Source organism: Cricetulus griseus, chromosome 7 (assembly GCF_003668045.3).
Source record: "Cricetulus griseus strain 17A/GY chromosome 7, alternate assembly CriGri-PICRH-1.0, whole genome shotgun sequence".
NCBI classification, from domain to species: domain Eukaryota; kingdom Metazoa; phylum Chordata; class Mammalia; order Rodentia; family Cricetidae; genus Cricetulus; species Cricetulus griseus.
The window spans coordinates 49741904-49766784 of record NC_048600.1 but is presented as its reverse complement, the minus strand read 5'-3'; the positions used below and the strand labels follow the sequence as shown (position 1 = coordinate 49766784).

Below are 24881 nucleotides of genomic sequence, written 5' to 3'. Positions count from 1 at the left end.
AGGGTTTACTTCACCTTGCAACTTGTAGAACACATTCCATCACTAAGGGGAGTCAGGGCTGGAACTCAAGGCAGGAATAAGCAGAATTGGCTTGCTCCTCATAGCTCTCTCAGTCTGCTTTCTTATACAACTCAGGGCTACCTACCCAGGGATGCCACTGCCCTCAGTGGGCTGTGCCCTCTTCTCTAAGTTAGCAATCAACAAAATTCTTCACAGAATTGCCTGTGGACTAATCTTATGGAGGGATTTTCTCAATTTAGTCTTTCTTCCCAAGTGACTTTAGCTTGTGTCAAGTTGACATGAAATTAACCAAAAACACAAGCAGAGGAAATTTTCCCAACAGAGGAAATTTTCTTCATAGCTTCTGCTTTTTATGCCACTAACTTCATGGGGGATTGTGGGTCAGTGGTTACATCTCCCAGGGTAGGAAGATCAAAGCAAGCAGGTCAAAATGACAGCCTTTCAGACTGAAGATGCTTATGGTGGTTGATCTGGCTGGATGCTCACTATTTAGGCTGACCGTGGAGGGACTTCTCGTACTTCAGACAACATTTCTGTTGTTTTTAAGTGGTACTGGGATAACTTGTTATATCTTCCTTTCTTCTTCTTTCTATGTTTCAGTCAAAAGACCAGCCCGATTATGGGATGTATTCTCGGATCTCCTCATCTCCCACCCACAGCCTCTACGTCTTTGTGAGAAACTTTGTATGCAGAATTGGGGAGGATGCTGAGCTCTTCATGTCTCTCTATGACCCCAACAAACAAATGGTCATAAGGTTGGTGTGCTCAGTGTGTCCAGGCTTCTCTGCTCCGGGGGAAGTTGGACTTGACAGTGCACAGAGGATCTTTTCCTACCACCATTCTTTGTGGGGTAATTCCTACAGAAAAGAAACCGAGCCTCAATGAAGGTGTGGGAAGGATTCCTTTAGAGGGTATAGGAGCTGGGAGGAAGTGCTTTTTGCCAGTAGATTTGTTTTCTCAGTGGATTTATGGTTATGATAATGTGTTTCGGTTGCAAAAAAATTACAAGATTCAGACACATAGCAATGTATATGATAAAAAAAATACCTGTCTTTAAAATGGGAGCTGAGAAATGAATGGTGGAAAAATCTCAATCCTCCATAAAAATCTCACATTCTTGTTCTATTGTTTGATTTTCCTTAACCCTAATGAGGCTGCTAAACAGTCTTACCCCCTAGTCTGCTGTTTGCAAACTGTGAGCATTGACCTCTCTGGGCCATTACTTTCAGCCTTTAATGAGAAAAAGAACAGGCGAATATGGGTACAGCATACCAATGGGCTATCATCATGGCTCCTTGCCATTGACTGCTCTTGGGAATGGAGGAAGCAAGGGAACTTCTGGGTGCCTCATCTCAAGGAGGGGGAATGCCTTTGGGAATCCTGAAGAAGATTGCTCCCCTCTGTTCCATCCCTCTCCTCTGTGCTTGTGGCTCAGCCAATCCTTGCTCTCAGTTGATCGTATTTGTCTCCATGCAGTGGGGGTTTTGGAGCAATAATCCCTGTTTGATATGTTAAAGTGAAGCTGGATTATGATCTTTCCATGCTTATGGGGAAAATGGCATTTTCCTAGTTCAGTGATAGGGTGGGTAAATGAAGTCTCAGGCCATGACTAGTGAAGAGTGGTGCTTTAGTTAACAGCGGTTCTCCCAGAGATGGCAAAACATGGCATGGCTGTTCAGTTGGGAAGACTGCATCAAGGTCTATATTCAATTTCATTTGATTGTAGAGTGAAATTTGGGTGTGAGGGTGAACCTTGAAAAGGTCAGAAAACATGTCTGAAGTCACACATGTTTATAAATAACAGAACTGAAGCTTAGATCCATGCCCGCCTGACTTCAAAGACAAGTTATATTCCATTTAATTTTGCCAGCTAGGTATAAGTTGTATCATATCTTTTATGGTTGCTACCAGAGTTTCAGCACCATTTTGTGGAAAACTAGACCTTATCATACACTAAGTCACTATCATTCACCCACCATTTGTTGGTCTTAGTGGATATGATACCAGATACTTGATCACATCCAGTAGACACTAGAAAGATTCTAGTTCCTGCTCCTTTAGGGCCCTTGACCCATGTGCCATAGGCTCCTTGCTATTTCCTAAAAATTGCACTGGAGGTACCTGTGAAAAAGGGTATTGACAGCACTGTTAGGACCCGTGTGTCCCTTAGATACTTGACAACTTGTGTCTATATTAGTGAAGGTGCCTGACCCTCTGGCCAACTCAGTGCTGGATGGCCTCAGCCAGCTTTGTGGAGGGAGGCAATAGATCATTGAGATGGCCACTTTGCTCTCTGATGTACCACCCTGGAGGTGTGCTGGATGGGATGTGTCTGAGTTATGCCTTTGAGAGTGCCAGGTACACGGGGCAGCCCTTAGGAAGATCAGGTAGGGAATAGTAAAAGCACCAAGATCATGAAAATGCAAAACAGGAGAAAACAAAGCACAAAAGAGAGGCCTGGAATAATCCTTGTGTTAGTCTGACTTGACTTGGATGCTCTTTTTCTCAGAATGAAATCTCTACTCCTGCCTACTCTAGCCACTGTTAACCCATTTTCCCAGCCAGAAATTAAGGCATCCTTTGTGGGGCTTCAGATGTGGACTGGAACCAACTTGTCTGGTACAGATCTTTCCGTGTCAGGACCTTTTGTGGCCAGGTTCCCAATATCTCCAAAGAGATCTGGTTGGAAATTAAAAATACATTTTTGTATTTTCATACATGACATGAGGCCAGTACTGAGATTATGTCCCCAAGAGTTTAAGAGGATGGGACAATCCTTCCTCCTCCTCACCTATGCCGATGACTCAAGCCTTCAGATTCTATCATCAGCTCTTCTTGAGCAAGAATGGATGGTAGCAGTTCAGCCCTCTAAATTGCTTTTCTTATTTATGATTACACTTCTCTCTGAAGGAAATTGCTGGTGCCTGCTGTTTAGATGTAGCAAGCTGGTCAGAAAAGGGATTGCTACATGTGATGAAAGGTACTGGACAGAACCCAGGTACTTCAATAAGAACAATCCATAAATAACCAAAGGGAATCATTAAAATTTGTTTTGATAGAGCCTTCTTGGATACTTTGCTATATCAATCCCACTGAAAATTTTAGCTCTTACAAAAAATGAAAAATAATATGAAATTGTACACTTAATTTGATTGTGTTTTGATGTTTGGTTGATTGAAGGCTAGACCACATGTGCTCTAGTTTCCATGTCCTTGTTTGGTATTGTTCCAGCTACTCTGGTTAACATTGTAAGTCTGGCTGGGTGGAACAGGCTTGTCATCTTAGCTATTCTGGAGACTTGAGGCAAGAAGATTGTGAGGTCAAGGCCACTCTTGGAAACTTAGCAAGACCTGTCTCAAAATTAACAATAACAACAACAGGACTGAGGGTATAGTTCTGTAGTTGAGCACTTACCTAGAATGACAAGCCCCTGGCTTCAATATCCACTGTTTTCAGAAAAAGCAAAAAAGAAAAACAATAAACTGATAAATAAACAAGCAAATACCATCTGAGTGGAGGGAAGGTGATGGGTGGGGGAGAGTTTTCTTTCACCTGCCTGAATTCTTTCATGCTGCCTTCTGGAATGAATTTGGTTATATTGTTATTTTAATTTTCTTAATTCAAATTAGTGGGCTTTTATTTAACACAAACTATATGCTTATGGATGGTAGAGAACATCTAATGATTCAACTCAGCAAAATGTACTATGTTTCTAAGTAGCATTAGAGCTGAACCCCTTAGTCTTTCTGGCCTGGATGGCCCAAGTAGTCCTCACCACATGGGGTGTATGTGCTTTCTGGTAGAGATCAGATGGCAAATGATGATGCCTAAGTCTTGGGGGATCTCTGAATGATGGGTTGTCACCATTCCATCATACAATTCTTCACTGAATTTCCATTAATTTAGAATTTTTAAAGTTTATTTTAATTTGAATGCATGTATGTGCCTATTTGTATGCGTACCATGTTTGTGAAGATGTTTGCAGAGTCCAGATGAGGGTGTCAGGTACCCTGGAACTGGAGTTACATGCCAATATGAGCTTCTGCTTGTGGGTGCCGAGAACTAAACCTGGGTTTTTTGCAAGAGCAATAAGTGCTCATAACCCCTGACCCATCTCTCCAGCCCCCTCCATTAGTTTTAAGATAGTGTCAAAATCCCCAAAAGATCTATAAGGCCCATTTTCTCTGGTTCGCCATATAATAGTTCCCATACCATTTAACTCTTAAAGTTCTTTCTTAGGTTCCTTCTACAACCTTTGCATACATCTTTACCTCACCTGAAACCTTTTATATTCCATGCTCAATTTGATTACATGTTTTCCTTAGCAAAGTTGTCTCTAACTACCCAGACTAGGGCAGGTCTTTTCTTACAACATCTAGAATATTTCCTTTATAGCACACTTGCATATCACTATTATGTAGTTGTCAAATAACATTAGAATAGTTTATTTAAATGTATTGAAGGTAACAACTGTGTAGTCTATTTTGGTAAGATGTTTTCTTAGTAGAAATAGTTGTATACACAAAGGATAACTTCAAAAATCAAATCCTGACTCAGTTTCAGAAGGGGAGCAGATTGGAAAGGGCGAAGTAAGTGCTCTTGGTGTTAAACAGAGCCTGCTAAATCCTTTCCTTTCTCATCTCTGACTTTGTCAATAACCTCTACAGCATATGCAGATGCTTGGCAAAAATACCAGGCAGCTGTGCCAGAATGTTCTTAGTAGTTGGGGAGGAAAGGTGTGCATAGATACACATATGTTCATAATTCTTCCCCTACTTAATGTCTATCTCCCAACATAAACTACCCTTCAGAGGAAAGGCTTTTCTCAAACACCACCCTGTCTCCAGTAGCCATTACAGTGCTGGAAACATAGCTGATGCTCATGCATCATGAATAGATGCTCCACCTGTAACAGGCTGCTACTCTTCCTCCCACAGTGAGAACTATTTGGTGCGATGGGGCAGCAAAGGATTCCCAAAGGAGATTGAGATGCTCAATAACCTGAAGGTGGTCTTCACGGTGAGTGTTCATTCTCTGTCCACTGTGCTCTACACACACAATGATCTGGCCCTGGGAAAGAAGCTGGTTGGGCATTGATCAGGATGGAGCAGGGGCTCCATGCAGAGCTGTGTTCTGGGCTGTATGTAGAGTCATGGAGTCATTGCGTATCCTGAGGATGTCACTGGGAATCATTGTATGTCCTGAGTATGTCGCTGGGAAGATGGGTCTTCTCCTTTTCTCTTTCCCCTCCCTATCTTTCTCATTCCTGTACACTCAGACAACACAGTACCATCCAAGCAAGTGTACCTCCTGATCAGCAATGGCTAGTTGACCCAGGCACAGAAGCTACTAGTTTTGATTTTCCAGTTAATTCACAGTGAATCTAATTTTCTTTCTTTGGTTCAGGCCTGAAAACACTTCTAAAATACATCAGAAAAAAATAGAATCTTTCAAAAAATTGGCTGCCTTAGTCAATTGGACATTCTGAATATAATTAAGCCATAGGTAACTAAAGACCTGGCAAGTCCTTAGGACCATCCTTCCAAATACCAATACTTAACTAACGTGGCTTATATGTAGAAGGGTAAAATCAATTGTTATTTGGATGGGTTATTTCTGAGAGTGTACTTGACCCTTTAGTTCTGAGTAGGGGATGCAGTGAACAGAATGAGATAAGGGTTATAATTTCCAATAGAGACCCCTGTCTCCTGGCCTTTCTTCACTAAGGATACAAGCTTTGTCTGCAGGCTCTTTTGGGGAGAGGATTGTGTGCCTTTGTGCTCCATTGCCTGCATTAGACAGGGAAATTATGAAGGAGGAGAAGGGATGGGTTTCAGCATTGACCAAACTGATGAGGTGGATCCAGAAGTGACCGACATGCTAGATTAACCTACCTTGCTCTACAATAATTTTCCTGTTATAGCCCATTAAGTGTAGTATCTTATGTTACATTGTTATTAGATTGGGGTATAGTTGATTTATTTTGTTTGTTATTTCCTGAAAAAAATAGGCCAGAGGCATGGATTGGGATCATAGGTCCTAATTGCTTAGACAGAGTTTTCTTGGCATATACAAATGTGCTTCAATCTTGTATATCTATTACTAGTTAGAAGGAGGAGCCTATTTATCTGTTTGATAAATAGGAGAGTCCCACAGGGATTCATTATTTAAACCGGGAGACATATGTTTCACAAGATGGGGGAGGACAGGGAATCAATCAGTGCTTCACTGTGCAGAGGACCAATCCATGATATGAGCATGAAGGAAAGGGCATGGGCAAGTTTGTGTCACACGGGATTAGTGAGAATGGGATCCTGGCTTCACGGAATTCTATGGTGCCGCACATCAGCTCCGAAGAACAAGTGAACTTGAGACCTTCAGTTGATTGGTTTGACAGACTGTTGCTTCCCTTTATTGAGATGATTGACAGCTTCATTTGAGAATATGAAAGGTCACAGTGTTCTTGTATTTTGTGTGGATTCAAGAGCCACATGTAAGCTTGGTGCCTGTTGCTAGGGTACAGCAGCAAGCAAGCTGATGAGGCCTTTGCTTTCTGGTCTACTAGTGGGGGTCCTGAAATAATAATAAATTATTAATAATAATTGACATAAATTAATTAATTTTTTATACTTTAGTCTCACAAAATCCCAATGTTTGAGGGGGGAAGCAGAACAATAGAACTTGGAATAAACATTACCCACTACGATAACCAGGAGCACCAGCATCCTCTCCCTTCCCAGACTGCAGGAAAGTAGAATTTTGAAAAATAAAATAAAATAATTAATTAACATAAAATAAAATTTTATTAAAATAAAGTGAATAATAAATAAATGAGTAAAGACACAGTAGCAATGTCAAAAATACAAAGGTAATTACAACGGTGTGACGTGATGTTGTAAAGCAACTGCGAGCCACTTTCAACTGGGTGTCACAGTGATGTTTCCTTAAGTTGGACATTAGATAGGACTTGGCAGCTGTGGCTCTAGTTGGCCTTCTTCCTGTACCCTCTGGGTATTTTCTGTCTCTGGTCTCTTATTTGGGGTCAGGATTGTGGTTCCTTAGGCCTGGGAAGATGACATATGGGTCTGGTGGATTGCTGATATCTTTTCCAACTGCTGCCTAAGAATTTACCCTCCTTGGCCTGCAGTAGGAAAATGGGGTATGTCCTGAGGCCTCCTATGCTTTAGCCCAGTCTGAAGCTTCAGGAACTGGGACTGGGAAGGGAAAGGCAATGCTAATACACCTGTTGTTATAGCAGGTAATGCTTATTTTAAGTTCTATTATTTGGCTTTCCCCTATTGTAGAAATTTTGTAAGACCAGAGTAGAAGTGACTTGGTTGGGGGCAGCCTTAGATTGGAACCTACATTCTCAGAAAGCATTGCTTGTTTACACATCATTGGAAGAATTCTGCCTGGGCTGTGAAGCATGTGTTCAGCCAGTTTGCTGTGGTGTATAGAATATTCAGATTCTCTAGGGCCAGGGATCTTGCCAAACAGTTCTTAAAGAACTGTATTTTCCTTTGAGGACAAGTGATATCTTTTCATGGGTATGGGGAGAGGGGATGGTGTCTCAGAACCTTACAAGTGTATCTAGTGTATTAGTCTGCCAGCACTGCTATAACAAAGCTTCATAGATTGCCTGACTTAACAGACATTTGTTTTCTCCTTGTTCTAGAGACCATACATCTGGCAACAATGTTGGCAGAAACCTTTTAGGTGTCAAGGCCTCGGTGGCTCCTGAATGTCTCCCAAAGAGACAAGTCCAAATATTTCAAAAATATAAGATTAAAACCTAGATGTGGGCAAGAAGTAATTAAGAATGGAGTTCATTATAAATGACCGGGGACAGAGATGTTAATCATGGAGAGAACTTGATTGTACAGAGGAATAAAAGGCAGGCATTTGGGGTGGAGGTGTGTTTAGAAAGAAAGATCCAGGGAGAGAGAGAGTATTGTATATCTCCAGAGCAATAAAGCAATCTTTGTGGATAAAAATAGAGAGAATAGTGAGGAATCAGCTGGCGAGGACAGCTGGGTGTATTATGTCTAGCCCTTTCATGTCAACTTGGAAAGATGAGCACTAATGGGGTAGGAAACAGGGAGCTATTAAAGTTGTTGGGGAATGAGAAATTTAAAAAAATAATCAGCTTGGTTTCCAAAGATGAGCTCCCAGGGGATTCTAGAGTGGAGTGGTTGGAGGAGTCCAGCAGGTCCTTCAGGGTCAGAGAGGGTGCAGATGCAGCAGGCTTTCTTAGGTTACCGTTGTACTTCTGCCTTTTCTTTCTCCCTGCCCATCAGGGTGACCCCAGTGATAAGGGAGCTATTGTCCACTCTGCCAGCTGGTGAAAGGACAGCCCTTTGTGACCCAGGGGTTTCAGCTACAATCTAGAAGATAGGTGTTTGAATCTGCTGGGAAGCAAGACAGCTGGAAACTCAAAACTTGTACAGTACAGTTTTGAGCAGAATCCCTCCTTTTGTAGGAAAACTCAGGTTTTGCTAGGAAGGCCTTAACATGTTCTATGGATGTTATGGAAGTGAACCTCATTCATTGAAGTCAACTGAGGAGGTTCATACCTTCATAGCAACATAGAGACTAGTGCTGGACCAGTTATACATTGTAGCTTAGCCAAATCAGCACATGACATTTAACTAGCCCAGTTCTTGTAGGGAGATATAGGCCATGTCAGAGCCTTGTCTTATTTCCAGAGACTCCCTCCTCTGCGTTCTTTTCTCACACCACTCACAGTTAGAGGCTGGGCTGGCTGCTCTGTCTGGGCCCTGGCTCTGATGTGAGCTGGTAGCTTGTCCCCTGAACATATGCCCACAAGAGAATTAACTCAGAGGGTAAGCTGCTCCCCAGCAAGGGAAGGCCCAGGGTTGACTGTCTAAGCCAACATATTAGCATGTCTTGCTGTTTCTGCCCCAGCTCATCCTAGCTGGCAGGAAGCCCAATGAAAATGGGAAACCTAAATACACTACAGTAGGATGCTGAGATGTTCAGGGCATGTCTTTGTGATGCTGCCTGTTATTAATCCCCATCCCAGAGTCACCAAGGACCAAGGTCATGACCCAGAGGAAGTGTTCTTACAGGGAAAAGGGGATGCAAAAATAGCATCCTCTTAGAGGCACATAAGGGACCAGATGAGGAGGTGAAGGATCGAGTCTATAGAGTCCTTCCACTCAGTGTCTCTGTTGGGTCTTGCCTTCCTTATCTGTCTAAAGAGTGTGGTGAACTCAGTTTCTACCTTTCCTAAGATTGATGGTGACACTACACTGGTTAACACATTCATTAGAAATGACCACTGCTTTGTTCCTATTTCACTTGTTTTTATTAAACATACGGAATTGTAACTGTTTTCTTTCCTGCCCTTACAGGATCTTGGAAACAAAGACCTCAACAGGGATAAGATTTACTTGATTTGCCAAATAGTCCGAATTGGGAAGATGGATCTTAAGGACACTAATACCAAGAAGTGTACCCAGGGGCTGAGGAGGCCCTTTGGGGTGGCAGGTGATGACTGATGTCTGCAGTTAAATTTTATTATAGCACACGTTTTATATGGCTGAATTTTAAAGATTATTTCTACACCTTCACCCCTGCAAAACCTAGGCTGAGCAGCCTTTAATAACTACATTTGTGGTGGTTAACTGAAGTCACTGGTGACTGAGTCCAGATTTATGATAAGCTCAGCGAATAATGTGGTCCTAAGGTCTAGCCCAGAGCACCCGGGAGCACGGCGCAGTCTGAGCAGTTGGCGCCTCAGCTCCCTAGCGCTTGTGAAAAAGGAAGAACAATACGGCTGGATCTAATTATGGGGAGCAAATCATTTTGAAAAAAATATCCAGGATAGGAAATGCAGTTACACAGAGTGAGTCATGCCATCCGTCTGAATTCCAGATGAAAACGGACATTCAGAGAGTGAGGGCACTGCGGGGTCCTTGTGTGCGGCTGGGAGCCAAGCAGCACCACCTTTCCCCTGGCAATAGCTGTGAGCACACCCAAAGCTTCCTCACTCCTGCCACACTTTTGTGGTTTATGTGCTATTTGGCTATTAGTGGAAGGCATTATTATTTACCTAATATATTTTCTTTTTTAATTAACCCACTTTATTTCAACTAAAGTATATTTTTCTCAAAAGACAATTTAAATACTTGTGACATAGCAATTGGATGCCAGTATTTTTTTATTACTAAAAGATAAATTTGGGGGGAGGGCTGGAGGGATGGCTCAGTGGTTAAGAGTGCTTGCTGCTCTTCCAGAGGACCAGAGTTCAGTTCCCAGCACCCACATCCAACAACTCACAATCACCTATAGCTCTAGCTCCAGGGTAGCTGATACCTTCAGAGTTCTGCACACGCTCCTACATACATGTGCATTCACACAGAGATACATATATATGAATAAATACAAAAACAAATATTTCAAAATCATAAAATTATGTTTTAAATCATGAATCCTTTCCAATTCCGGCATCTCACCCATTTGTCACCTTGGGAGAGTCTTCCTTTTGCTATCACATGTCCTCTGGCTTTCCAGTCATCCTTGGTACACTTGTATATTGGCTATGAAGTCAGTTGGCAAGGTTCAAGGGTTCAACAATTCTATGTTTGTGTCATGAGCACAGTCATGAAAAGAGCATCTATGTCATTAGATGCTCAGATCCTACAGAGATTCCTTGCCCATGGGTTTTGTGAGCACAAAAGAGATTCAGTTTACACATCCAACAAGAATCTTGTTGTTTAACTCTGTTGCAACCCATCTATCCATTTCCTTTGCCACATCCTGGGACCCTCCCTCCAATGTTTGTTCCCTTCTCTCCTGCCTTACAACCCACTCTTCTCATCACCTGTGCCTGACTTAACTATTAGTTCACTTCCTTTGTCTTTCTAGTTATGGACATCACAGACATCATCAAGGGCAAAGCAGAGAGTGATGAGGAAAAGCAGCATTTTATTCCCTTTCACCCGTAAGTCATTCCTGCGTCTCTCCAAGCTGCCCATCCCCGTTTCTCTGCAGCCATGGGCAAACTGGTTGTCCCTTAGTAAGGGGGTAGGCTGGCAGGGCCTCCCAGGAGACCTGCTACCTGCTACCAATCCAGAAACTTTACTGCAGCCCCGAGGAAGAGTGCCAGGCATGGGGTGAAATGGTGGACAGGGTCAATGTGACCTGCTTTCCTGGAGCTTATACTTCAGATGGGCAATTAAGCAGATAATCAACCAAAGCTGAAGGCCTTAATTATAAGTGTAACAGGGGCCACAGAGCTGTGAAGGAGCAGCCCGTTAGGATCCCCTCCATGGAAGCCACATGTATATCTGTGGCAGGAGAAGCAAGGACAACAAAGAAGGTAATTATCTTTTCCTTGTTTGAAAATGACTCCACAGTGAGAGCAATGTCAAGATTAAGCACCCCCAAAGATGTCCAGGTAACTGGGCCAGTGACCCTGGTCAAGTCAAGGCGAGTGATTAGGTCTTACTGGAGCAACTGAAGTTCTTGTCACCTTCCAGAGAAGACATTCATGTCAAAGACTTGGGGGTCTTTTCTGTCACATCAGTGCCTACTACTTGTGGCTGCATTCATTGGTTTTTCTCAGATTTCAGAGCCATGCAGTTTGAGAAGAGCTGCCCAGGCAGGCTGACTATGTACCTAAGTCATGCTGGAGTGCTCCCTGTGCCAATGTGGGACACAAGTTGGAAACCCCATGGGGGTACCATGTGACGGTTTGTGCTCTCCTTTCCTTTCCAGGGTCTCAGCTGAGAACGATTTCCTTCATAGCCTTTTGGGCAAAGTCACAGCTTCCAAGGGGGACAGTGGAGGACAAGGTATGGAATCAGTCAGAATACAGGTATGCTGAACTTACTGCAGCCCAGTAGCCTCTGATGCATTAGTAAATGGATCCAAGTCCTGGATCCAGACAGTACAGTGGGACACCTAAGAGCAATACAGACCACCCACTGAAGCATAGGACGGGCGTTTCCTTCATGCCTAACTAAGAAAGGAGCTGCTAGGCCCTGTGTGTCAGGCACTTTAAGTTACACATTTGATTTCATTCTTCCCCAAACCCTGTGAGACAGATGGCTGATATCCCGTCTTCTTTAAGAAGACCTGGGCTCAGAGATGGGGGTAATTATCAGAGGCTGACATGGCTATAACCAAGCATGCTAACTGTACAGCTTCATGGGGCTGGGTTGTTGCATATGTGAGTGTTACTACTGTTACTTTAGTAGTCTCCTACAGGAGGCATGGGGGAGAGGTGGGGAGAGGCAGAGAGAGGGCTGCAGAGATGTGAGTGTTCATGGTGAATGTTCCCTTCTAGGCCTGTGGGTGACCATGAAGATGCTGGTGGGTGACATCACTCAGATCCGCAAAGACTATCCTCACTTAGTGGACAGAACCACTGTGGTGGCCCGGAAGCTGGGATTCCCAGAGATCATCATGCCAGGTGGGACACTGCTGCGGTGACCTTCCTCGGGGTCAGGGATGAGGAGTCCAGGGGTGAGGAGTCCAGCTTGTGTCATTCATTATCTTCTTCTTAAGTGCCAACCCCTTTTACTTTACTTCTCTGCCTGAACGAAACCATGCAGAACAACTTTTTCATATACAGAAACTTCTCTTCATTCTCAAAGTAAACACAAACATGGAAATAAACAGACATATAATGCCTCCTGGTCATACTTTACACACATAAGCTTTATTTAATAGGAGCTTTATGGAGCTATGCAACTTGCTTTGTCATTCAGTAACTCAGCATAGATGGCATCTTTATTTTACTACACACAGAGCAATCCTATTCTATCTGGGGATGAGGTATTGTCATTCTCTTGCATTTTATTGTCTGAAGGTCTCATTCTTTTTTTTTTTTTTTTTTTTTTGGTTTTTTGAGACAGGGTTTCTCTGTGGCTTTGGAGGCTGTCCTGGAACTAGCTCTTGTAGACCAGGCTGGTCTCGAACTCACAGAGATCCACCTGCCTCTGCCTCCCAAGTGCTGGGATTAAAGGCGTGCGCCACCAACGCCCAGCTTGAAGGTCTCATTCTTGTAGTAACAGATTGAAACAGCATAGAAGGTGTTCAGTAGTTAAGAACCCCTCAAGTCTTTTGGTGCAGTTCTAACCACTACTATAAATACATTCAAGATATGCATGCAGGCTTTTCAAAAGGGTGATCATGTAATGACACTCTTTGAAATGTCCCTCTGGACCTCAGCCTCATTCTTAGCTTCAAATTGCATCACCCCTCTGACACATCCTTTTCTCTCCTGAAGTTGAATGGTGGTCCAGGGTGCGGCCTGTCCTATGATTTACTCATAACTACTCTACTTGAGATCTCTCTCAGTTTCTACTTTGTACTTCCTTCCTGGAAACCCTGTGCTTCTTGCCCTTCACCCTTAGGCTCTGTGATACATGGGAAATCTCTGAACCCTACTTTTGCACAACAAAAAGGTCTATGGTGCACCACACTCTGTGGCTGTGGGCCAAGATCATTTTACTTGGTGCTTTCTTTCCCTTCCCAGAAGGTGTCACTAGAGGATGAAAATTAAACTATTTTAACAGAGACCACATGGCCAATTTTGACCACCCTACCTCGATTTCTGCTGCTGATTTTTCTAGCACTCCTATACTTGCTTCTATCTCCCTCCTGTCAGCTTAAAAATGCCCTTTCTAAACTGCCCTGATTTTAATTTTATTAATGGTCCTTCCTCCTCCTCCCCTCAATCTCTGTGGTTAGCCAGTGTCTGACTCTAACTCTCGTCTTCTCTCCATCCTCAGGGGATGTCAGGAACGATATCTACATCACTCTCCTACAAGGTGACTTTGACAAGTACAACAAGACCACACAGCGGAACGTGGAAGTGATTATGTGTGTGTGCACAGAAGATGGCAAAGTACTACCTGTAAGGGACACCAGTGCTCTGAGTGACAGAACCCGGGGGCTGGGGGACTGACATAAACATCTGTTCTCTAAAGGATCAGAGCCGTCAGGGAAGAGGATGAGTCACATGACCGATCTATACCTTGTAGCATGCTCAGTGACCTATGGTATAATAAGACCTCCTGTCAGTTAGTCTTTCATCTAAGCATTCTTCGATGTATATTTCCACATTCGTGTGTGTGTGTGTGTGTGTGTGTGTGTGTGTGTGTGTGTGTGTGTGTGTGTTTCAGTGCTTGTTTATAGGTTATTTTTTTGCAGTTAAAATGTTTTTACTGAAACCCAAGCTAGTTTATTCAGGTAAAATCCATGGTAAAGATCAATATAGAGCCCTGGGCTGGTGTGGAGGCTCAGAATGTCTTCAAAGCAGACATTCTCAGCACTTAATCCAACTCCCCAGCGCTCAGTCAGAAATTTGGTTGGAAAGTCTTACTCGCAAATTGGTCTCCAGAGGGCTAGCAGCACGCATTCAAGAAGGCAAAGCACATGGTTATATTTACACAGCATATGTCCTGTACAATCTTTGTCATGTGTGTTTATATCTATTTGCTTATGTTTCCTTTAAGGTTGTCAGCAGTTGTGTCCAGTGTGTGGGAGGGTTTTGCTTCTGAATTCTTCCTTTCTGAACGCTTAGCTGAAAATGAGATCAGCTCTCAGCAGAAGTTACAGCGTGGGCAAACATCAATCCTAGGCTACCTATAGGGAGCCAGACAGCAAAGTGAGAGAGAGTGTATGGATGGGTGAGGCACCAGGCCTAGCCCTAGGGCCTGGAGTTCAGGCCTGCTACTGGCACCGTCTGCCTAAGCATGACTGGCACCCTAAGGATAACAGTACCTGTATCAGGCCAGGTAGTGGTTTGATGCCCATTATCACCTCAAGTTTACAAAGGGAGAGCAGAAACTCCTGTGCAGTAAAACTGTCCTGCAGTTCACAGTGGCAGGAATGGGGATTGAACCCCATCTTCCTCACTATAGTGTCTATACATTAAGTAGATTATCCAACTTATTTCCAGTTTCAAATTGAGGCTTCTAGCTGCTTCAACAAAACCCTGGGAAGACTCAGTATGAGTTTTAAATGTAAAGGTTTTGCAACTATCCTTTTGTTCTTAAAACTACCACAGTTAATTAATATCTGCTTGAGAAAAACCCCAGCAGCTGCCTTATCCCTCTTTTGTTGGATGCTAAAACTTTCCTGAAAAATAAAACAAGCAAGACACACCTGGCTTGGAAAAACACAAAGGAAGACTCCAGTGTCTTATGCGGAAGGAAATTTACATTTTGTGAATGTATAGATCTTTGCTTTGAGGTTATTTTTGCCCGGTTACCTGTCCAGAGAGCTTTTAAACCTCAGCCTCGTTGTTAAGATATTGGTATCACTTGCCTTCCATATTGGCAAAAGACAAACTAGAAGGGACAGTTCACAGGCAACCTGACATCTTGCCTGTGTCTGATCTATTCTTCCATGTAGCCTTGTCACTCTTGAAGCCAGACCTGGGGTGACAGACACACTTACTGCAGACAAGCATGTGGGAATCCAGGACTGAAGAGGAAGGGTAATCGTGTGGTATGCTGATAATTTGCAGTTTCATGTATTAGTGTAGTTATGGAGGAGTTCAGTTGAGTGACTATGGAAAATTGCTGAGGAAGCCTGTGGGAGGCTTTTCTTTCTCTATTTGCAGAAATGAATATTACTGCCTAATTAAGTGTCGTGCAGCACATACAAATGCCCTCTGAGCTGTATTGGTGGGTTCCTGTGGAAATTGTCCCTCTGAAAATGGTTATTTCTCTCTAGCCATCTTTGGCAGAACAGACCCCATAGACAGTATGTTAGGCAAACCCCGACTCTCATTTGGGGTCTCAGGGACCTTGCTTAGATGGAGCTATATAGTATAAAAGCTAATGGGATGGCAGGTTCTAGGATTAGAAATCCAGGGTTCAAATGCCCAGTATCCATCCTATTATCCCTGTGATCTTAGATAGGTTCTTTTATCCTTAAAAACAGGAGATATAATCTCGTCTTGTGGTGCTGCAAGTTAAACACAAGAGTATATATGGTAAATGGTAAGCACTCAATACCAGGTAACAGGAGAGCAGCATGCAGAGATGGCTGATCATGGCTGAGGGAAATTTTAGGAGGGCGTTGAGGGGGGTCAAATAGGAAACCCAGCCTGAAGATAGTTTCCAGAGATGCTGCCAGGCCAAGCAGGTAGAGGTAGAGGACAGTATGACAACACCATGAAAATCATGACTGTAGGGCCAGGCAGCCAGGCTCAAAGCCCAAAGCCCAAAGCATGCTGAATAAGGACCTTGGTCTGATTCTGCATCCAGGTGTCTACAATCAGCCTTGAATGGGGCCAGTGATGGCACCTTACTCCTGTGAATATCAGATGAGGTAATCTGCATAATAGGTGTCCATTACTTTGGTCATTTTATTAGGAAGGCATAGTGAGAGCCAGCCGTGATTCCATCTGCAGGTGTTAATTGGCATTTTCCCACATTTGGCCTTGTCAGCGTACAGCACATTCTTTCTCAAAGCTATGCACATCTGTGGTCCAACCCTCACATGATTCCTGTGAAGAAATCTGAGCATTTGTTAGGACCCGGGGTCCTCCTGATGAGACACCACTTTTCAAGGTCAAGTCTGCATTAAAGCCTCCAGACTTCCTGATGCCCACTCAGATTTTCAGCTAAAGTTGTTGACACTAGCTGGAAGCTCTTATTAGTTGAGGGTCATGGGAATGGGCAATATTAAGACTAAAACCTTACTGAGACACATGCACTAATGTATCATCCCTAAAAAAATGGGCTCAGTGCCTAGCCAGAGTGCTTTATTTCTGTAAAAAGTTAAGGAAATTATTTACTGAGATTTTCATGCATGAATACAATGTGTTTTGATTAAATCTACCCCATCTACTCCCTCAACTCCTCCTTGATTCACTTCATCACATCATCCTCCAAATTTCATGCACTCCTTATGTCTTTAACCACAGAGTCCATTTGATGCTGCAGGGCCACCCATTGGAGCATAGGCAATCTATCCGGTGCAGCATCCTTGAAGAAATGCCCTCATCCAGGAGCCATCACTTGGCAAAAGCTCATTAGCAAGGGGTGGGCTTTGTGAGTCCTCCCTAGGGTGCTCCCTTGACAGTTGCAATATTCATGTCTGTCTCTGAAGTATGGGGGGTGAGACAAGGACAGTTTTCACCATTCTCAGAATAGCAGTGAGACCTTTTTCTCTGGCATTAGGACATAAAGATTCTTGATCAAGATGGTTTTGTGATATCCAGTTGTCTTCTACGAGGCAGTTTCTATTTCACCAGAGAAATATATATTTTCAGATTTTATAGGCTACATGAGAGTCACTGAGGCTACAGAAACTGTGAGCCCATAAACATCACCAGTATAAATATTTGTAGGCTGGAAGTCATGCCAGCTGTTAAAGAAGTGACGTTGCACAAGGGGCTAGTGGATATGGGGTGTTGTTCCAGCTCTGACATTCAGAGCCTCAGTTTACCCAGCTGTAGAATGGTTATAGCAGAAGAGGTCATCAGATTGAGGTTTGAATTGAGTTGGGTGGCATGTGGTAAGGGCTTAATAAGGTGCTAGACACAGAATCCTCTCTAAGGGTGGAAACCTTTAGGAATCATGTTTCAACACATTGCTTCTAGAAGCTCTGCAAAGCTTCCTCCTGTAGTGAACAGCATCTCCCTCCATTTCCAGGGCATGGCTGTCTTTGTTCTGTAGAAGGGGTGCTTCAGTAGGGTTCTGTGTCCTGTTTGTCAGAGGTACCATCATTCAGCACTGAAGTTGCCTTAGTTACTGTTCTATTGCTGTGAAGAGACACCATGACACAATATCCTGAGGAAAGCATTTAATTGTGGACTTGCTTATGGTTCTAGAGGCTTAGAGTCTGTGACCACCATGGCAGGCGGGGTGGGGGCATGGCAATAGACAAGCAGGCTAAGAGCTTACATCTGATTCACAGCAGAGAGAGAGAGAGAGAGAGAGAGAGAGAGAGAGAGAGAGAGAGAGAGAGAGAGAGAGACTGGGCCTGGTATGAACTTTTCAAACCTCAACAATCACCCCCAGTGTCATACCTCATCCAACAAGGCCACACCCCCCAATTCTTCTCAAACAGTTCCATGAACTGCAGCTCAAGCGTTCGAATATATGAGCCTGTAGGGGCCATTCTCATTCAAACCCCCAAAGAAGCTGAGCCCATTTCTTGCCAGTACCTTGGCAAGGAGAGAGAGCTTTCCAGTGTCAGTAGAAGGTCCTCTTTCCCGCAGTGTAGCTTTGTTCACCAGGGGCCACAGAATACCAGCCTGTGGGGAGCTTTGGTGACTCAATCTAGTCAAGGGTCCATTGGATCATCTCATGGAATCTGGTGAGAGGCCTGCCCCCAATCACCAGAAAATTCCCCAGAGTCACTCAACTGATAGTTTCAGAGATTGTCACCAAAAACCAATCATCATGTTCTTAAAAGTTTGGAGACTTGAGGTTAAAGATTGGAAAGTGTGGCATGGAAACCACACCTGGGCCCCTCTGGGTGAATGTGACTTGGATGTTGTATTGAGGCCCAAAGTGATTTAATGAACACAGAGAGGTGGGAGAAGAGTGAGGGACAGGGAAGGAATGAGTTAGGAGCTGGTCACTTTGCTCCTTTCTGAAGCACTGAAATTTTTTTTTTTTTTTTGGTTTTTCGAGACAGGGTTTCTCTGTATACCTTTGAAGCCTATCCTAGCACTCACTCTGGAGATCATGCTGGCCTCCAACTCACAGAGATCCACCTGCCTCTGCCTCCCGAGTGCTGGGATTAAAGGTGTGTGCCACCAATGCCCGGCGAAAATGATTTTTTTTTTAATGGCAAAGAACAAATATCTTCTACCAACAAGCATGTTCTGCGTTCTCTCCATTCAGGATTCTTCCCCCTACCATTTCCACACACAAAGCCAGCTTAGAATGCCTGACTGTCTTCGCTTCCAAGGAAACCTTCCTGGTTTCCTCAGCTGCACTTAAATACCCCTTCGGTAATTGGTCTATCTGTCTTTCTGTCCATTTTCTGTCATATCCTATTGCTAAAATGACTGTGAACTTGCCTAAGTGCTTCTCTACAAATTTTGCATTGTGTCCATTCATCTGGAGCTTAGCCTAGGTATAGCCCCATAGAATGCTTGTCTGTGCCTTGCTGAATCATCCTCCTCAGCCTTTCATGTCAGACTTGTTCCCCAGATCCCATCATCCAGGTGTCTCTCTGAAGCTGCTGCCATCTCCCATTGCCAAATAAGCACCCAGCCACTGTGGTGTATTAGCTTTGGGAGTCCAGCAGAAGGGGCTCACTTTGTGTAAACATTATGGACATTCACTTTTAGGCAATAGATAGCATTACAAAGACTGGCAGCATGCATTAACTCCAAGGCTGGTTATGGTTACCATTTACAACAATGCTGCCATGTCAGTGCCTGGCGGGCTCCAGTTCATTTCAGAAGAGAGGTAATAGAATTTCTGTAGTTAAGCAGCTGTCACTTCCAGGCTGGGGATGACACTGTAGAAATCTGTAATGTAGAAGGGCTGTCAGGATAGGAGCCTGGCAGAAGGGTTAGTGAAGAGGAGGCTGTTCTTTGATCCTCAGATTTGCCTTGGCCTTGGGGTCAAAATTGCCCAAGCTCAGATAATGGCAATGTTATAGTTTTTTCTCTTCATTTTTGTCTTGGTCAGAATGCAATTTGTGTGGGAGCCGGGGACAAGCCCATGAACGAGTATCACTCAGTGGTGTACTATCAAGTCAAACAGCCACGTTGGATGGAAACAGTCAAGGTAACAATGACATTAATGGTGACAATGTCAGTGGATGTGTACTTGGTTTTGCAATAAGTCCCGCACAGTGTTATGTGTTTTATTTAAGTGACTCACTTATTGTTTACAACCACCTTTTGAGTTTGTATTCTATCTCCCCCATTTTACAGATGGGGAACCTGGCACAGAACAATTGAGAAGCTTACCTGCAATCACACTGTCACTGTATTCAAGCTAGGGCTGCAACCTGAGCAGCGCTCAAGGTTCATGCTGTTCTCTGCCAGCAGAGAGATTGGGTGTGGGCTGGGGCCACTAGCATTCTGTCTCCCTTTCAGGAGTTAAGTCTTGCAAATAGAGCAAGATCCTTAGAGGCCCATGGGCTCATACTTGAGCTCTACCATCCCTTCACTAGATGTTTGAGCTGGGCAATTTGTTCAAGCGCTCTGTGCACTGGCTTCCTGCTTTTGAAAACAGGAGTAACACGGTAACTGTGTAGAAGAAACGATTTAATGCACACAGACAGTTCCATAAGGAAGTATGCATTCAGTAAATACTACTTATTCTTGACTGTCTTAGATGATGAGAGGCAATTTTATGGAATCCAAACTAGACTTGGCATTTCTTCAAGTGCCAACCCCCTTCCCCATGACAGTTTAACTCACCATTCCAGGCACCTTCATGCCTGCTCCATTGTTCAAGTTCTCTCTCTCTCTCTCTCTCTCTCTCTCTCTCTCTCTCTCTCTCTCTCTCTCTCTCTCTCTGTTGCTATGATAAAAACCAGGACAAAGGCAACTAGAGGAGGGAAGGCCTCAGTTCACTTACACTTCCAGATCACCAGCTCTCAGTGATGGAAGTAAGGGCAGAAAATCAAGCTGGAATCTGGAAGCAGGAGCCATGGAGGAATGCTACTTATTGCCTGGCTCACTGTCTTATGTTCAGATAGCTTTCTTATACAGCCAAGGACCACCTGCCTAGGAATGGTAGTGCCCACAGTAGGCTGGGCCCTCCCACATCTGTCATCAATCAAGACAATCCCTCACAGACATGGCCACAGGCCAATCTGATTTGGAGAATTGTTCAATTGAAGGTTCTTCTTCCCAGGTGACTGAAGGGTGCAGTCAAGTTGACAATACAAGGACATTGATTTAGGGGAAGAGAAGAAAGAGGAGGGTGTGTGTAGTGGTTTCAAATGTGTAGTATTGTGCTCTTCAAAGTCTCATATACGTCTCCCAGTTCCCCAGCATTCTGAAGCTACTAAGTGATGTTTCATTTAAAACAAACTTCTCACTCAAATAAATATGAGGGATGGTGAGAAATATGAGCCAAATGCAGACTTCAAAGGGTGGATTCTTCATTTCGGGTTCTGATGTGTATGTGTTCTGTAACACTGCAAAGGAAAGGGAGTAGTGCATACCCAAGCCTCCCTGGCCAGTGGCCTGGCTGCTCCTTTACCCGGCAGAATCAGACCTGGGTATAGCATTCTATTGAGCATACCTTAGCAAGTCTTTGTTCTAATGTGACCAGGTGTGAGCTTTGACACACACATTTTTGAACAACACATAAGAATATACATGTTTTCCTTCATGGGATGCCTTGCTCAATTCTGAAACCAACTGACCATACCTACTGGAGAAATGCAGAATGATGGAAGAATCTTTATTTAGCTCTGAGTTACTGAAGTCATCATCCACAAGAGCATGGGGTCCTCTGAGGCACCTCCCCAGGCTCTGAAACAGTAACTTAGCTTGTGTCTGGTAGCATGACCATGGCAGCCCAATGAGCTAGCCACTAGTTCTCTTGATCACTTAGCCAAAGTGGGATTGTCCCAGAGACTTCTTGTGGATGGAGCTCAGCCCTGCCACCTGTGATGTTTTATTCAGTAGGGAAGATTGACACAGCTTTCAAGCTACTGTGAGTCTATCAAGATGACTTTTGTGAATAGTACTTCAGACAGAAGTGGCCGTATGTACAAATTGCCAGGTTATTATAATGAGCAGAGAGGAGCATCTCCATTGGAACAAGACTTAGGAAACAACTCACCAGACAGCAAAGCAAGATCAAAGCTTCACATCTCTTTGCCAGACCTTTGTAGATTATTTCCTGAGACTGCGCTCTGACTATCAACTCAAGACAGACACATGGCTTTTATTTGGCCATGGCTATTTCACACACATGGCTCTTGCATTGTCCCTTAAGTTCCTATTTTCCACAGTAGGGCTCTTCACATACTCTGAGAAAGGACCAGGTAGCTTTTGTGCCCTGTGAGCTCTCTTGCACCCTGGTTAGATTCCTTCTGTGTTAGCCATGACCATATAATCAATACTGTCATCTGTGTGGAACATGAGCTCTTTGATGAAGGGACTACCATACATCAACTTAGCTAGGCCCTCACATGACTGCAGTTTCTAGTAACCCATTTCCATCTTTAAGGAGAGAACAAAAGAGACTGGAGGTGCCTATGGGCCTCTCAGCTCTTTTGTTCAGTCTGAAACACAGACAGAGTGGTGGACTTCCTTGGTCTCAATTTTATTTTTTGAAACAGAATGTATCACAACATACACCTCTGTTTGTCTTTTAATAGTCGCCCGTACAGTGTAAGCCTGCCATCCTTTCAAATCCGAGTATGATTCTTGCAGAGAGCCTAGCTTGTCTGTATTGTCCTGAATTGCCTTCTGAGACTTAGAAAACAGTGTTCTTGAGAGCCAGGCTGAAAGCATTTCAGTTAAAGGGGTCAGTGGACTGGAGGTGGTTGTGTTGGAGGAAGATGCTTCGGTGACCTGTAGGTGATTGTCCTCGTGGAGTGGCTTTGAAAGCAAAAGCATCAGGACATGTGTCAACCAAAGAGTGCATATATGCACTTTTATTAGTTTGCACATGTAAGACCCATCAAGCAAAGCTCCCAGGTCCAGCTGCAATTTCCAGGGCTCCTGAGGGATGCAGGGAAAATGTGCATGCTGCAGCTTGCAGTGCATCAAATCACATGCTAAAGTTATGTGACTTTTATATCAATTTGGGGAGATTCATTTTTTCCTCACTATAATTTATGGACCTCTTTTCATTGGCTGGGGATGCAATTTGCCAAATGGATTAAATCTGATACTTTATTTTCTCCTTATAGCTAGTTCTTATGTAATTTATTTACAGCTCATCAGTCTTGATGGATGAGAATTAAATCAGCTCTTACGGTTCCAAGTTAAATGGTCAAGCTGCTGAGGCCAGGGGTGGGGCGGGGCTGGGGTCTATACAACTTACTGTCTCCTGAGCTGTCCTTTCTGTCTGCTGAGGTGGCTGTCCCTATTGAAGATATGCAGAGGATCCATCTGCGGTTCATGTTTCGACACCGGTCATCACTAGAATGTGAGTATTGTGACTTATGGTATGCCTGCAGCCCTGATAAGGAGAGAGGGACAGAATAGCTGGCTGGCACTTGCTTTTTCAATTCTTTCTTCCTCTGACCTTGCAATGCTTTCTCCAGCCAAAGACAAAGGAGAAAAGAACTTTGCCATGTCCTATGTGAAGCTCATGAAAGAAGATGGAACCACATTGCATGACGGATACCATGAGTTGGTTGTTCTCAAGGTAAGGTGAAGTAGGGCTTGCAGGAAGCAGAGGAGTTGTGACAAGATAGCTTAGTTGCTAACAGCAGAGACTCCAAAATCATGCTCCCCAGGGTTCATGAGCTGTGTGACCTTGGACAAAACCTTTTCTTTGGGCATCTATTTCCTGGTCTTTGAGCCCTTGGTAAATCTGTGTGAAAAGAAATGAGACATTGCTTACCAACAGGACAGTGATGAGCAAAGCCTCCATGAAGAAAAGGGTTCTGGTCTCTTGTCAGAAATATGTAGAAAACATACAAGAAACATTTGAAGGATGCTACACAGTAGCTGTTAAAATCTAGGGCCCCAGACCCTGCTGCTCATCTCAGGCTTCCTAAGTCTCAGTTTCCTTTTTGTTTTTTTTTCTTCTTCATGGGAGGAGGGGAGAGGGCAGTCCAGAGACTAAACCCATGTTGTCATATGAGACAAGCACTCTGTTACTAAGTTAAAGTTCCAGCTTGCTTCATTTTTCACAAGCACTATTTTAGTCTATTACATGATATTATAACAAAATACCTGAGGCAGACTATACTGTGACTCAAAGAGGTTCCTTAGCCCACAGTTTTGGGGTTGGAGAACATGGCATCACTGCTAAGCTCTGGTGAAGGCTGCCTTGGCTGAGTCACATCATTAACAAGAGTTTATGTGTGAAAAAGAGAACACATCCCAAGCAGGAAGTCACAAAGACTTGGTGGTGTCAAACTCAGGATTTTATAGCAATCCTTCCTTGAGAAGTAACCATAATCCCACAAGAATTACTTAATTCCTTCCAAGGACAGTGCCACAATGGCCTAAGGATCTCCAAAAGCTCTTGTGACTTCATCTCCACACTGGCCAATAGGCATCCAGCACATGAATGTTGGGGAAGTATTAGTTACGTCTCCCACTGTTATAACAAAATACCTGGGAAACACTGAGGGATGGAAGGCTTATTTGGGCTCGTGATTCCATAATAATATCCATCATGGTGAGGCAGGAGCTTCAGGCTTCTGGCCATATTGCACCCCAGTCCACAAGCAGGAGAGAACCAATGCTAGGGTAGGTGTTCCAACCTCAATTGATCTAATATAATATTTATTATTTTATTATATTTTGAGACAGAGTCTCACTATAGAATCTCACCTGGCCTGGAACTCTGTATGTAGACCAGGCTGACCTTGAGCTCACAGAAACCTGCTTTTGTCTATTTCCTAAGAGCTGGGATTAAAGATGTATGCCACCACAGCCGGCTACTTAACTCAGTGTAGGAACTCCCTCAGAGTTATGCCCAGAGGCTTGTCTCCTAAGTGTTCCTAGATCCTGTCAGGTTAGCAGTTGATGCTAACCATTGCAGTCAAGCCATAGCAAGCAGTTATGGCGGTAGGTGTGGAAACTCAACAAGATGAAAGGGCAGTCAGTGTAAGCTCTAAAGTGTATACCTACCTATACTCACTCTTCTGATTTTTACCTCTGGGGACTTGTGCTATTCACAAGATGGTTTGGGGAGTGTATTCTTGGATCTTCTCTGCATTGTTTTCCACTGTCAGGACAGAGGGATACAACTATC

General features: G+C 43.7%; 1 protein-coding gene across 1 annotated transcript in view; it reads left to right on the top strand.

Annotated features, from left to right (window-relative positions):
* Window positions 1-24881, top strand: part of Dock2 (dedicator of cytokinesis 2) — a 377575-nt gene that overhangs the window by 25987 nt on the left and 326707 nt on the right. Inside the window, exons 8-17 of the mRNA XM_035448098.1 lie at window positions 622-776; window positions 4959-5040; window positions 9396-9531; window positions 10912-10987; window positions 11764-11840; window positions 12335-12460; window positions 13785-13909; window positions 19662-19760; window positions 23024-23096; window positions 23215-23318. Coding sequence (XP_035303989.1) covers window positions 622-776; window positions 4959-5040; window positions 9396-9531; window positions 10912-10987; window positions 11764-11840; window positions 12335-12460; window positions 13785-13909; window positions 19662-19760; window positions 23024-23096; window positions 23215-23318 — 1053 coding nt within the window. The remainder of the gene's footprint in view (window positions 1-621; window positions 777-4958; window positions 5041-9395; window positions 9532-10911; window positions 10988-11763; window positions 11841-12334; window positions 12461-13784; window positions 13910-19661; window positions 19761-23023; window positions 23097-23214; window positions 23319-24881) is intronic.